At 25.8% G+C, this 14,098-nt stretch overlaps 1 protein-coding gene across 2 annotated transcripts; it reads right to left on the bottom strand.

The window, feature by feature from the left end:
* Positions 1-608: 608 nt before the first annotated feature.
* On the bottom strand, positions 609-13,564 carry LOC145844019 (aspartyl/asparaginyl beta-hydroxylase-like). 2 transcript variants are annotated; one of them, XM_082951331.1, is made up of 19 exons: positions 13,475-13,564; positions 13,260-13,306; positions 12,754-12,853; positions 12,164-12,213; positions 11,946-11,979; positions 11,864-11,886; positions 11,697-11,742; positions 11,260-11,398; positions 9,299-9,386; positions 8,624-8,702; positions 7,853-7,989; positions 6,860-7,051; positions 5,982-6,119; positions 5,376-5,511; positions 3,861-3,960; positions 2,422-2,550; positions 2,065-2,142; positions 1,588-1,660; positions 609-1,242 (listed from the first exon to the last, which is right to left on the bottom strand). In XM_082951331.1, the coding sequence occupies exons 1-18, from the start codon at positions 13,515-13,517 to the stop codon at positions 1,588-1,590; spliced, it is 1,632 nt and encodes a 543-aa protein (XP_082807457.1). In that variant the 5' UTR covers positions 13,518-13,564; the 3' UTR covers positions 609-1,242. The 2 variants fall into 2 exon arrangements, with proteins under 2 accessions (XP_082807457.1, XP_082807456.1); XM_082951330.1 differs by having other exon boundaries at positions 609-1,212.
* Between the last annotated feature and the right edge of the window lie 534 nt (positions 13,565-14,098).

The following is a 14,098-nucleotide window of genomic DNA, read 5'->3' as shown; positions in this document are numbered from 1 at the left end:
TTAGTCTTTAACATACGTGCTTAAATTGAGTTGCAAAAATTATTACATGAGTTTCTTTTAACCTTTTTAGCTATTTTTGACTTTTATTATAAAAAACTTCTGAACTTTCTTTGTGATAAAAGCATTTTAACTTAAAAGTTGTAGTATTAAAATAAAGGTTTTAAATTTCATTAAGATAAGAAAAACTGCTCAAAATAAATTAAAGTCATTCTTTGGCATCATTAAGTTAAGTCGTATTACAATACATTAGGAAGACTTTGTACTCATTAAGTACAACTACGGAGAACTTTTGTATTTTTGTCCAGCAAAATCTCAATTAATACTTTAACCTCTCCCAAGAAAATACAAAAGACTTTTGCTTGAATGCCAAGTCAGTTTGTTTGGTATAAAGTTTTAAAGCACAGTTTTAATATTTGAAAAAAACTTATAAATTACTATCTGTAAGTATACAACAATAAATTTAGCCTTCACTTAGATTTTGATTAAACAAAAATGATAAGTGTCTATGAATTTATTAACTAACATACGATAAATACTACTTCAAGTAAACAGATATATAATAAAAATATACAAATATATACTGTATACTAATATACTAAAGTCAGAAGTTATAAGAAGCGATATCACTACTGTATATGAGCTTAGTAGATTATAAAAATATTTCTATTTACAGCCTATACCACTAACAATAAATAGCTAAGTAAAATTAAGTATAAACTTTTAAAGCTATTTTTTCTGCAGAAATATAATATGTAGCCTTTTTACTTCAAGCAAAAAGAGTAAAAGAAATATGGCGTTTTTAATGATATCAATTAAAAAAGTTTGGAAGTAAAAAATTGAATGTAAAATTATACCATTTGGTGCGATTCGAAAATATTTGATATAATAAAATGATCTCTTAAGATAGGCACTTAATTTAAAAACAATTTGTAATGATTCAAATTAATCTGCAAATGCTTCTTTTGTAAAAGGTAGATTTAAAAAGACACTTTTGCAACAAAATATTTTTTTTTTGACATATGTTAATCTCAAGTTAATGAAACATTTGTGTAAGTTAATAAAAAATAATTTCTAAAAAAAAAAGAAAATAGTATTTAAATGACAGCAAGCAACCTAAAATGATATAAGAATTAAAAAAAGCACCAATAAAAAAATCAAAACAAGATCTTGATGACAAGAGTCCTGAAATGATAGTTGATTTTTCCGCAGTTTCTAAAAAGTTCAATAGTTTGTTTTCAGCCTCTTTAGTTTGCAGATGTTTGTTTAGTTTAAATTTATTTAATTAAACATTATTTTCTACTTTTTTTATTATTATTTACTTAAACAATTTTTTGGTTTATGGTCAACATGTATTTTTCATTTTGTTTTCAGCTTTACATTTCTTGAAGCAATGAGTTCAAAAATATTAAAAATAACTAACAAGTTTTTTAACTAAGAGTTTTAAAAATTACAAAAAATATTTTAATAATATCTTAAAGGAAAACTAAAACTTTTTTTTTGTATTTAAAAAAAATTATGGGAGAGGAAACATACAAACAACAACTTTACAAATTTAACAAAGTTATTATTCTGTAATGTTAAACTCACTTATATAGGAGAAAGAGTTTTGATTTCCCTCTGTGTAATGTCAGGGTGCCATATATCGATGATGAATATCAACCTGGAATATCGGTATCAAATATATATGATTGAGTTTTAACTATAAATGTGTTATGAGATATACTGTTATAAGCATATACCTGAAAGCATACACCTAAAATTATAACAACGTAAAGTTAAAAAAAAAATTAAAACATAAACCTACTGTAAAATATCAAAATGAATATCTAGCATAATAAAATTTTAAAAATGTTAGTTTTTTATTACAACTTACAAATATGAACCTGAAATTTTCAGCTTATTTAATAAGTCAAACTAAAACAAATGAATATCAAAGTGAAATGAATATGAACCTGAAAGATTCGGCTTGTTTAAGTAAAATTAATATCAAAGTGAAACGAATATCAACCTGAAAGATTCGGCTTATTAAAGTAAAATGAATATCAAAGTGAAACGAATATGAACCTGAAAGATTCGGCTTGCTGCCAAACCTCGTGTTCGAACGAATCGTCGAATATCATCACTTTTCCTTCCTCCCAAGTTCTGTTGAGATGGTGAATGTTTTTTTATTAATTATTGTTGAAAAGCTAAAATTCAGCAAACTAACAAAAATTATTATTTTGGAAATAATATGAAAACTTTAAACTAGAAAGGAGTTTTATTAAGTGTATGTTAGATCTTCTAAGATTAAATATTAACATGTGTTGTTTAAAGTTTTGTTAAAAAAATGCTGTTATAATCTTCAGTCAAAAACATCAAAAGTAGTTCTAAAATAATCACAATTATATTCGTTAGGAAAAATATATAAAAAATTTTCTCAACCTGATTTCGTCTCCACACCGGAGCTTGGTTCCGTTACCAGTTTTAGGTATGACCAGTCCAAGGTGCATCCTCAGCCTGCAGTTGGTTGGTCCGGTGTGGGGCCACACGTGCGTTCCAGGCATCATTATGCTGTTGATTGTATTAATTGTATAATATAATATATATTTGGGTACTATCAAAAATTAGTTACAAATTAAATAAAACGACTGTTAAAAAAAAAAAACAATTGCTTTAAAAGTTGTACAGATCCTAAGCCACTTTACTCAACAAAGCACAACAAACAAATTTTTTTAAATTTTAGATTAATTATTACTTCTATATAATTATTTAGTTTACTATTTCGTGGCACATTGCATGTAGATTGTGCATTTTGATACAAACAATTACAAACGTTTTTCAGGCATCATAACACTGTGGGGTATAAATTAGTTAAAATCGAAAAAAAACTTTGCACTGACAAACTAATTTTAAAGACTATAAAAAATGTCTATAAATACAGTATTTCAATTTGGGTTTTAGTTTCTTTTAACTTTAATTTGTCATTGGTTTTAATACACAGAAGTATTCAAACTTTATTTAATTAAAAATGGTTTTTCATAAGTGTCAGTCATAAAAATATATGAAAGTTTTATGGATTAATATACATATAAATATTTATCTATATCCAATTGATAAACTTATCATTATTTACTATATTAAGTGTGTGGCCAATGGCCATATATGTGTTCATTATAATACTAGTAAAATTAAAATACCTTTTTACAGGGTTGCCTACTAAATTTTGTAAATTTTCTCTAGGTTTTATAAATTTATGTTTTCAAAATTTTTCCAGGTTTTTAAAATAAATCTTTTTTGGTTAATTGTAATTAAAATTTAAATTAAGATAAAAAACCGTCTTAAGTAGTATAACAATATTGAAAAGATACTGCAAAGCTACTTAAGATGGATTTTAATAAAAAACTTTTTATGATACAATTTTTTTTAAAGACATATTTTTCGTATCTAACCGAATTTAATTTCGTTACATATAAAATTCCAGGTTTTTAGCGATTATTGTTCGAAACTCATTTATTAAACCTAAATTGCCAAACTCAAAGTTTTTCAGGAATCCAGGTTATTTGGCCCACCCTGTTTTATGTGTCATAAAAGTTTGCACACTGTTTCACAGGCATCATTATAGTTTTAGAAAAAATATATGAAAAATTCACATACTGTGCAAGTTAACTTAAACTTATATAAAATCATGTCCCAGTCTGATATTCCCATGCACAGCTATACTTTGAGGACTAATTTTACTAGAACTATCTAGAAAAACATTTAAGCTATAAAAAAACATACAAAATAACAACATTTATGACAATGTAACAATTAAATGAACTTTAAAAGTACAGTTAGTATTTAATACGCACCAAAATTATTTTATATATTATAAGAATTACCTGTATTTAATCTGTCCCCTCTTGCACCCAGCTGCTTGGGTCATCTTAGAAACAAGACTGCAAGTTTTTGGTGTTCTTTGACAGTCTTTATTCTGTTTTCCTGTTAATAAATAACACATACTATATGTTATATTTACAAAAAGATTACAAGTTTTTGGTGTCTCTGGCAATATTTGCTCTGTTTTCCTCTTAATAAACAATACATACTGTATATTATATTTACAAAAAGATTACAAGTTTTTGGTGTTCTCTGAAAATCTTTACTCTGTTTTCCTAACACCAAAACTATATAAACTGTTTTTGAAAGATTGCAAATTTTTGGTGTTGTCTGGCGATCTTTGATCTACTTTCTTAATAATATTTAACTTAAAAAATTGTTGACAATTTCAGAAAAAATATTTTAAAGTCTCATAATTTGAATCAAGTCAAAAAGAGTTTATTTATTTATTTGTAATGGAATTTTCACTTATTTGTTTTTATTTAAAACTGAACTCTAAAAAAGTAGCAATACCATGGTAGGTAAGTGCGTTGGAAAACCCTAATCTGCTTACATTATCAAATCACTTACCTAACATGATATTACTACTTTTTTAGAGCTTTGCAGCTTTTACTTTTTAAGGTTTCTGAAATTGCAGGGTTTCCCAAAATTGGTCAAGTGGCTCCCTTGGGGGGAATTCAGAAACTTAGGGGGCAAAAGCTGCAAAGGGGGGACTTGAGTAGTAAAGGGACTATGAGGCCATAGTTTGAAACACTAAATACTTTTGAGTTGACGGTACAGATAAAAAAAAGGTTTTAGGCGTGGATAAGGGTAGTTTTGAAACTTATACTAGATATCAGAGGAAAATTTCTAAGCTGTAAAACAGAGGCCATAACTTGAAACTTACGCTAAATATTGTCGAGTTGACGGTGAAGAGCAAAAAAAAAGTCTTGGCGTATTAAATATTAATATTTTGAAAAATTTTGTTGAACATAGTTTTTTTTAAAATTTATTCAAAGGGTGCCTTAAGAAAAAAGTTTGGAAGACTGTGAAGTAGATAAATCTTGATACTTTTCAATTTATTAACAAAAAATTATGTTGTAAACTCTCTATGGTTAAGTTTTTCTACAATAAGTAACTAGTACTGAAAATTATCTGTCTAAAAACATTACTCAAAGTAAATTATACTGCAAAAATATAGATGGGTGTCATCTGTCTAGCTAAAAAATATTGAAGAAAAAATAATTTTTGTACATTGTAAGTTATAATATCATGTTAAATTAAATTTGAAGAATTTTATAGTTTTAAATCTTCTTTATTTTAGATTTAAAAGTCATCTATTGGCACACCATAGTTCTATAAAGCATGAAAATTCAACGAATGAAACAAAAATTTTAACGCAAGTTATTAAACGACTAACTAGTGTTTATTAGAAACTGCTACAAAGGATTTGTTTTAGACTTGAAGTTACCAAAGAGAATTACAAATTTTATCAATTAGTTCAACTGTTATTTAATATATAAATCAGTTATTCGAACCCCGTTGAAACAGCGTGAACTGCCTCCACTCTCCGGTGTTCTTCAGGCTCTCCTCCTCATGCAGGAACACGTGGCTGTTCACGTCCATCACCTGCAGCGCCTCGTCCCTGATCGTCTCCCACTTCGACTCCAGTTTCTGAAAAGGACATAAAAGCACACGAGGTTAATTCTAGCGGTTTTCGGAGGTTTCAAGACGCTAAACTATTGAGTTTTCAATTAAACTTATTTTCGCAGGCTTTTAAAAAAATAAAAAAGAAGTTCATCAACTAGAAACTTGTTTTTTACACATGTATAAAACTAGATCATTTTTTTATATACAAATTATTTATATCCAAAATCATTCAACAAAAAAGCTTTTGCCATTAATGACATAATAAAAAATGCTGTAAATAAATTGAGAAACTGCTTATTAACAAAACTTTGAAATACAAGCTAACACACTAAATAAAAATATTGAAAGAAATAATAACAATAGCTAATTGCATAATAATATTCTTGATAAAGCAATTTAAAAAACATAAAATAAAAAAAAAATCACAAACAACAGAACTTTTACAATATTAAAAATTGGTATATAAAAAATTTAAGACATAAAAATATTCTCACCTTAACAATATCGGTGACTTTGGCCTGTTGTGGCGTCCAGAAAGGCTGGGACTGGAGCCTGTCTATGTTGTACAGGGACCTCTGGTACTTGGACCTGAACAAACCCTTGTCCGCCCCACGCTGGTACCACTCCCCTGCCTGTTACCATGGTGATTTTTTGTCATATTTGTGTTAGTGGTTACTATGGTTATAATAGTTAGGTTGTAGGTCAAACTTCTTATAAAGGAAATAAAACTCCTGTATCAAATTAAGTTTTGAACAAGTAGCCAAAAGTACATTGGAACTTTATTTCTGGTTTTTTGAGACTTTTTCCAGGTTTTTTAAATTGCTCAAAAGATTTGTAATTCAACTTCATGACTTTTAAACTTCAAATTTTCTGCCTTTTTTTAGTGAAAATTTATACTTAAGACATAAAGGCGGTTTTAAATGGCTTAAAATTTCTTTGAAGAAGTATTACTGCTACTAAAATGATTTTTATTCTGCTGCAACCTTTTTTTCCGAGTCCTTGCAATAAGATTGTTTTAACATTAATACAACAAGCTATGTTTGTTATTTGGCTATACTTCAAAACCAGGAACATATATTTTTCAATTGGCACAGGAAATTACCAATTGAAAAACTACAAGTACCATTGAAAAATCATATGATTAAACAAAAAGTAATGAATTAACAAAACCGCAATAAGTTCAAGCTGCTTAACTCATAGTTTTATTTTGCCTTAAATAACAAACTCTATGGAACAAACTCTTAAAACTTTAAAATATGTCAACCCCCGTGTTAATCAAACTACTTATTAAGTAAGTAACACACAAATTCAAATGCTTTTCAAGTTTTAAGTTATGCTAGTTTAATTAATTGTTTATTTAATATTTTCAAACTTCTTCTCTGTTTCCAATCCTGTAGAGCGCGTCGCCCAGATGAAAGTAAAACTTCCCCTCTTGTGTTCCTGGCTCGTTACTCATCAGCCCCTTTTTGAACAGATCTGCCGACCTCTCCCAGTCACCCTCCGCCTTCAGTATAAACGCGAGGTGGACTTGCGCGAACGCGTTGTTCGGCTCCTTTGATAAGATCTGTTGATTTTTATTGTTTTTATAAATTTATTGGTCAAATATTAGTTTTTTATTTTATGTTGTTCGGCTCTTTTGATAAGATCTGTTAAAATTTTATTGTTTTTATAAATTTATTGGTCAAATATTAGTTTTTTATTTTGCGTTGTTCGGCTCCTTTGACAAGATCTGTTGATTTTTATTGTTTTTAAAAATTTGTTGGTCAAATATTAGTTTTTTATTTTGCGTTGTTCGGCTCCTTTGACAAGATCTGTTGAAACGTTGGTGTTGCATGAGTTTTCTGTTTATATAGCAAGCTTAGCAAAAATGTTAGACCTTTATTTTATATTGCTCTTTGATAAGATCTATTTAAAAGGTGCTGATACAAGTTTTTTTTGACTGTGAAATTTGAAAACATCTGTTGATTTGAAAAACATCTTAGTTTGTATTGTCATTCATTATAAATTATCTAAAGTAGTTAAAATTTTGAAACGAAACGTTGTACAGATGTAATTTAAACATTTGATTTGGTTTTTGTTTGGCTATCGGGGTAGAAAAAACATCATATAATTCAATACAGGTTATCATATATTTGTAAAACTTTAAAGCTGAGCATTAAAAATAAATATTATATCCTTCAGTTTGAATAGCTTTTCAAGTTTTGATGACAGAAGACTAAAAAATATATTGTATTAGGCATGCTTGAATATGTAGGTACTACAGGTTGTCTGAAAAGTTTAACAATTCGAGTTAAACTTCAGTATTTTTATTATCATTAGTTTGTCACTACATACGTTCAAACTGTATATAAGAATTTCAACTAACCCTCTCATAAACTGGCTTGGCTTTGTCGTTCTTTCCAACAGTGAGCATTATGACGCCATACTGGTTCATTACGTCACAATCGTCGTTGAATTCGCGCATCATTCTGCCGAACATCCTCAAACTGTCCTTGTACTTTCCTGTTTGTTTATTTAAATTATTTTTTAAATACTTTATTATTAAAATTCCTATTTATTTTGCTTACTATTTTAAATAATCATTTGACTAAAAATCAGCAAAACTTCCTTGTGTTTTTTATTTTGTTTAATTTTGTGTTTGTTTTTATTTGGAAACACCTTTTTATATGGTAATTTTGATTTTTTTTAAATTAGTAAAAAAAGATTCTGCTTGATATGAATTCATAATTTATTATAGTAATTAACGTATTGGCTTTGAACTTAGACTTCATGTTACTACTTTTTATATACCCGCTTTTTCTTGTCTTTTTTAAACTTGAGAACTTTTTAAGTCAAACTGTGTCAAGGACGAGTATTTTTAAATTAAAAAGTTAAATTTAAAAAATTCACAAACCTGCAAACAAAGAATATTTTTTTCAAAAACTTAAGCAGTAAAAAAATAATGTGTTAACTAAATTCTGTATGTTGTGCTTTCTAAACCAGTAAAAGATTTACATCTAAAAATAATTAAAATTTATTTATATAACTTTGTAATAGAGATACAAAACAAGGTGACGTTTAATCTTTAGCAAAATATTTCTTATGTTAAATATGTTATAAACAAATAATTAATTTTACAAATAAGAAATTATCTCACCTAGGAAAGTGTATTTTTCATTTGCCAATAGAAAAGCTTTCTTTTTCAGAGATTTAGTCACATAATTCATTGTGGCAACCTTAACATAAAATTACTTGATATTTATACACCTATTAGATAAAATTCAATTTATTGATATATGTGAAGAAACAAAAAGTATGTATTTGTTTCAGTAAAAAATTGTACATTTTGTAGCAAAAATAGTATATGTTTTTTTTAACCATTTAATTTCTTTAAACTTTTTCAAATGAGTTTGTATTGAAATAAACTAATATAATAACCAAAACTTAGTTTTTTTATAAAGATAGCGTTGGTTGGCTACAGTGGTACTTTAATAAATGAATATAAAATTTGGATTAATACATTTGTTTTTTTACTTAATTTTAATTAAATTTTGCAATAGTGAAGTAATCGAGATATTTATTGAGCGAGTGTTTCACTAAAAACTGTTTGTCATTTGTTGATTTAAATTTTATGCATGATTTGATTTCTTGTATATTCAAGTGGTGGTAATATTTTACAGTTAATGTAAATCTTTGTTTTTCTGACAAATTAAAAAAAAAACCTTATAGAAATTTTTATTAACACTACGTTGGTTTTATTTTATAGTTTTATTTATTTAATAAAGACAATATTGAAATAAGAAAGTTTTAATAACACTAACAAACTAATTACCTCTTTTAGAATTTCAATACTTTCCAGCAATATTTTATTACTTCTTTCTTTTTCAGCTTTTAATATCATTGCTCTGGCTAATCCATACCTAAAACAGTTTATTAATAAGTAAGTTTCGTCCTTTTTTTGTATTGATTTTTAGGTCCATCTTTTGAAGTATAACAGTCAAAAGTGATTAGTTGAATGGTACTTGAAACTGTTATAAGTACAGAAATCCGATTATAACAAACAGTTCAATAGGGCAAAACTTGTTGAGCGTAGTAAAAAATAATTAAGCACAAAGAATTACTTTAACTGATTTTGATAATTTTTAAATTTTGTAAATTTGAAGTACAAACATTTATAAAAAGCCAAAAGCAGATACTACTTTTTTTGCTAGAATTTTTACAAAGCAATTTTTTTAAAATATTAAAAGAATATATTAAAAAAAAAACATTTAGACAGTTGTAAAATTTGAAAGAAGTCAGATGCTATGTTTTTGGTAAATTATAAATTAACATTGTATAAGTTTAATTAGCGATTTACACTTGATATAGTTATGGAAATTCAGCCAATAATCTAAAAAAAAGTTTAGTAAAGTTTTATTTATCCCTAGATCAATTTACATTTGTGGTATTTTTACAAACACTGTCAAAATTGTGAAGTAAAAAAAACTTACTAGTTGAATGAATGCAACCATTATAATATATTAGTAGATGTGCCATAAATTCGTTTATAACTTAATTGAAAAAAGAAGAAGTTATATGTTCAAATTATAACAATTAAAGTTCTAACAATTAAAAATTTTTCAATAAATTTTAAGGGATAACATCTAAAAACTTATTTGAAATAAAAAATATGTACCTGAAGAACTGTATAAGAACATTATAATACAACAGTAATAAAAGTGTTGAAAACGTGTTAATAAAAATAGAAAATTTATAGTTATTAAAAACATCTACAGTTTAGTAAGTTGTAAAATATATTTCAGCTATAATGCAAAAAATATTTTTTTATGTTTCATTAACAAGATCGGACTGGTAAAAAAAATCAATAAAAGAGATAATCCACAGTTACTTAATAATTATTAGAATTTTAAATCTTGTAATTTTATTGTCATGCAGCCAAAAATAAATACGTTTGGTAAATTTTTATATTAATAATAAAATGTTAAAATGAAAAAAATTTGATAAATAATTAACAATTCTGACTGAGCGAAGTAGTTATTTTATTACTTACTTGAAGTGTTTTATATATCTTTTGCAAAACATTTTTCTTTTAAAAATTTATCGTGTCTTAAGCTAAACAATAAACACGAACTAACATATTCAAAAGCTTACAATGAAATTTATTATAAAGCTAAATTGGTATTAGATCAATAATTTGATAACAAAAATTAAAGAAGTGTTTTATTTTATAAACTTGTATTATGATCATGGAAAATGTAAATACTTAGAGAAAAAATACATTTTTAGTTAATAAAAGGACACAAAGTAATTAATAACTATCTTTAACATTTCAAAGCAATGTTACATAATCACTAATTTATTGTGGAGTTCTTTTCAAAAAAGTTACTAGATCTAAAAAAATAATGTAAAGAAAACTTTTTAATGAATGATTACAATTAAACTTTATATTCATAAGAGATATCTGTTTTTACTTTACTCGAATATTCAAAAATATTGCAAACTATTCTTTACTTTTTAAAATGTCAAGGGATCAAAGTTAAATTGATATTTATAATTCTTTAAAGACAAAATATATTTAAACTGTGAAGTTTCTTACACTTTTTGAAAGAGCAATAAAACATATAATAAACACAGTACAACTTAAACGCCTAAGTTTATTGAAATACAAATTAACGCTTTAGACAATGTTTACAAGTAACAACAACACACTACTAAAATGTGACAGTCATAAACTAACAATATTCTCAAGTATTTAAAATGAACAACTAAACAAACAAGAAAACAACAACTAACTTTGCCCTCCCGCTATCTGGGTTGCTCTTACTGAGCTTGCTGAACAAGTTGTAGGAATCTGACTTCTTCTTCTCAATCATCACTTCGCCCTTGTGCAGTTGGTCCAGTATCTTGTCGTCAGCTTCTGAACTCAGTTTTCCTTGAAAACATTCGTACTATATAGTTGTTTTCTAACTTTTTAGGTTCTAAGACTTCAATCAATTTATTTTAAAATTTAAGTTTAAAAACTGTTTAATTTGCTTTTAAAACTCAGACAACTTTTAAATATTTTAATCAAATATTTTTTTAATCATTATTTCTTCAGCTTTCAAAAACTTAATAAATATATCAATTCCTTGATTTTTTAATACAGTTCAATTCAAACAAATTACACTTGAATTACAGTTTAATAACAATTTTAGCTTGAAGTTAATAATATAAATATAACTACAACTAACTCTCATTTTCCAATCTAATTTTTTCCAAATCTTCATTCTTTGGTTTCTACAAATAAATTAATTTTGAAATACAGCATATAAAATTTTTATTTTTATTTATTTAAGAAACTAAGTATGAACTAAATAAAATTGTTTAGTACAATCTACTACCATACAAACTCACTAACTTTTACAGCTTTCTTTGTACCTTCTGAAAATAAATAAATTTTTAGAAACTTTTATTACAAAGTATTTAGATTTGTAACTTACTTTTAGAATCTTTTGCTTCTTTTTTGTTGTTTACCTGAAAATTATTGTTTGTACAATTTATCTACTAAAAATATACTTTTAGGACTCCTACTTACATAAATATGTAACTGTTAGGCACACATTCTATTCTACAAGTATAATTATAGAAAAGCATACATTTTAATACTTCAATAGTTTAAATAGATTCTACTTTTTGATAAAAAATCTATTGTACTAACCTCAACTGTTGGTTCAAAATCTTTTTTTATTGTCTGCTCGTCAGACAGACCTAAAAAATCAAGTAGCATTAGAAAGATACTTATTTAAATTTTAAACACTGTTGGTCATTAAAGTTTAAAGCTTTACATCTCAAGCTTTTAAAACATAAAAAATACCAAAATGATAATTAAAAAAGGTGATTATTACAAACCACAGCAATTTTTTAATATTTTACTAGAATTGAAGATGTGTATTTACATTTCAATGTGATATCTGACTTCACCCAAAAGGCCCATTAGTTCTTATTCAAACAGATTGAAAAGTTTCTATTGGTATAAAAATTTTAAGAAAAGAATATAACAAGCATTTAGTTATCAAATTTAAAACTAAAAGAAAACTTTGAAAACAGTTAGATATATTTAGATACAGTGGATGAGCATTGAGCACAAATTGTAATAATTTTTTAGATTTTTTAACGTCAGTTTTGTAAAAACTAAAACCAACAAATTAATGTAAAATATCATGCAGAAAAAATTTGATGTAAAAACACTAAACTGAAAAAGTAATACTTGATTGTATGATTTAAAGATAAAACAATTCAAAAGCTAACCAAGTAACTTTGAGTAGTTTACAACTTCAAAATAATGAGTGCAGAAAATGCACATAAATAAAACAGTTGCTGCTGCCAACACTGGTTTGAATGAAGATTTCTAAAAATATTGTTGAAAATTAAAACTATAAATACTCTTTATTTATAAAACTACAAAAAGACTAATAAATGTTCTTTGCTTAATTTTTGAAACTTTAAGAAAAAAAAAGTCTATCTAGAATTTCTAAACCAAATAGATAATTATTAAAACAAGTGTATCATTGAAATACAGAATAATAACTTATTGTAAATAAAATATAGATGTATGATTATAATACTGTATGAATTAAAAAAAGTTGTAAATATATTTCAAAAATTAAACTATAAAATATTTATAGAAAAGTATTCAATGCAAAACTTTTATATTTTCAATTTACATATCCAGTTATCAAAACTGACAAAATATATATAAAACTTAAGCTACAAATATACCTAAAAATAAAGATATTATTGTATAAAATACATACTTTGTTTGCCTTTTTCTTTAATACTCCTGGTGATTTGTTTTCTGAAGCTGTGAATTAAAACTTTTAACAAACTAAAAATTTTTTAAATTAGATTTGTAATACAAGTCAACTGAACTTATTTTAAACAACAATGGTAGTTATTTGAAAAAAATTAAAAAAAGTAAGAACTATTAAAAAATGGATAAAAAATTATTAAAAAATATCTGACATCTTACCTTGCTTTATCTTTCTTTTTCTTAAGCTTTTATCATCTGACATTTTAGACTTTAATGATGAAAACTTTTATTAAAAAACCTAAAACTAATGTAGAAAGGTTATTTTATCAAGTAAAGTATAAAGTTTTTAGATAATAATTATTATTATCAAGCTTTTGAAATGTATTTGCACTAATATTTCCTTAAGTGAAAAGGAGTGTGCACATGCAAATTTAAATCTAAAATTACATTTCTATACAAGATTTAAGTGTTCAACAGCTATAACATGATTGCCACTGATCAAGCTGAAAAAAAATTCCTGACTTTTCCTGACTTTTTCCTGACTTTTTACCAAAATTTTCCTGACTTTTCTAAATCATACTCTTAAATTAAACTTATTCTAAAAAACATAATCTAACACTTGAAACTATATAAAGCTAATTATAATACAGGTTAAAAACAACAGTTTTTTGCTGAATTCTATCAAACTTCCAGTACATCACTTAAACCATCTGTGCATGATTCATGTTTGTAATAAACAGCTCTATCAGCAAAATACTTGTACTACCACCTTATAAACACAGCTTGTCTGATAAAAGACACAATTTTTTAGCATTTCCTAGCATAAATGTATCTAGATAAACA

This window comes from Thalia democratica, chromosome 9, assembly GCF_965202585.1.
Source record: "Thalia democratica chromosome 9, ktThaDemo2.hap1.1, whole genome shotgun sequence".
NCBI classification, from domain to species: Eukaryota; Metazoa; Chordata; class Thaliacea; order Salpida; family Salpidae; genus Thalia; species Thalia democratica.
The sequence above is the reverse complement of the archived record's forward strand: the minus strand, read 5'-3'. Positions and strand labels throughout refer to the sequence as shown.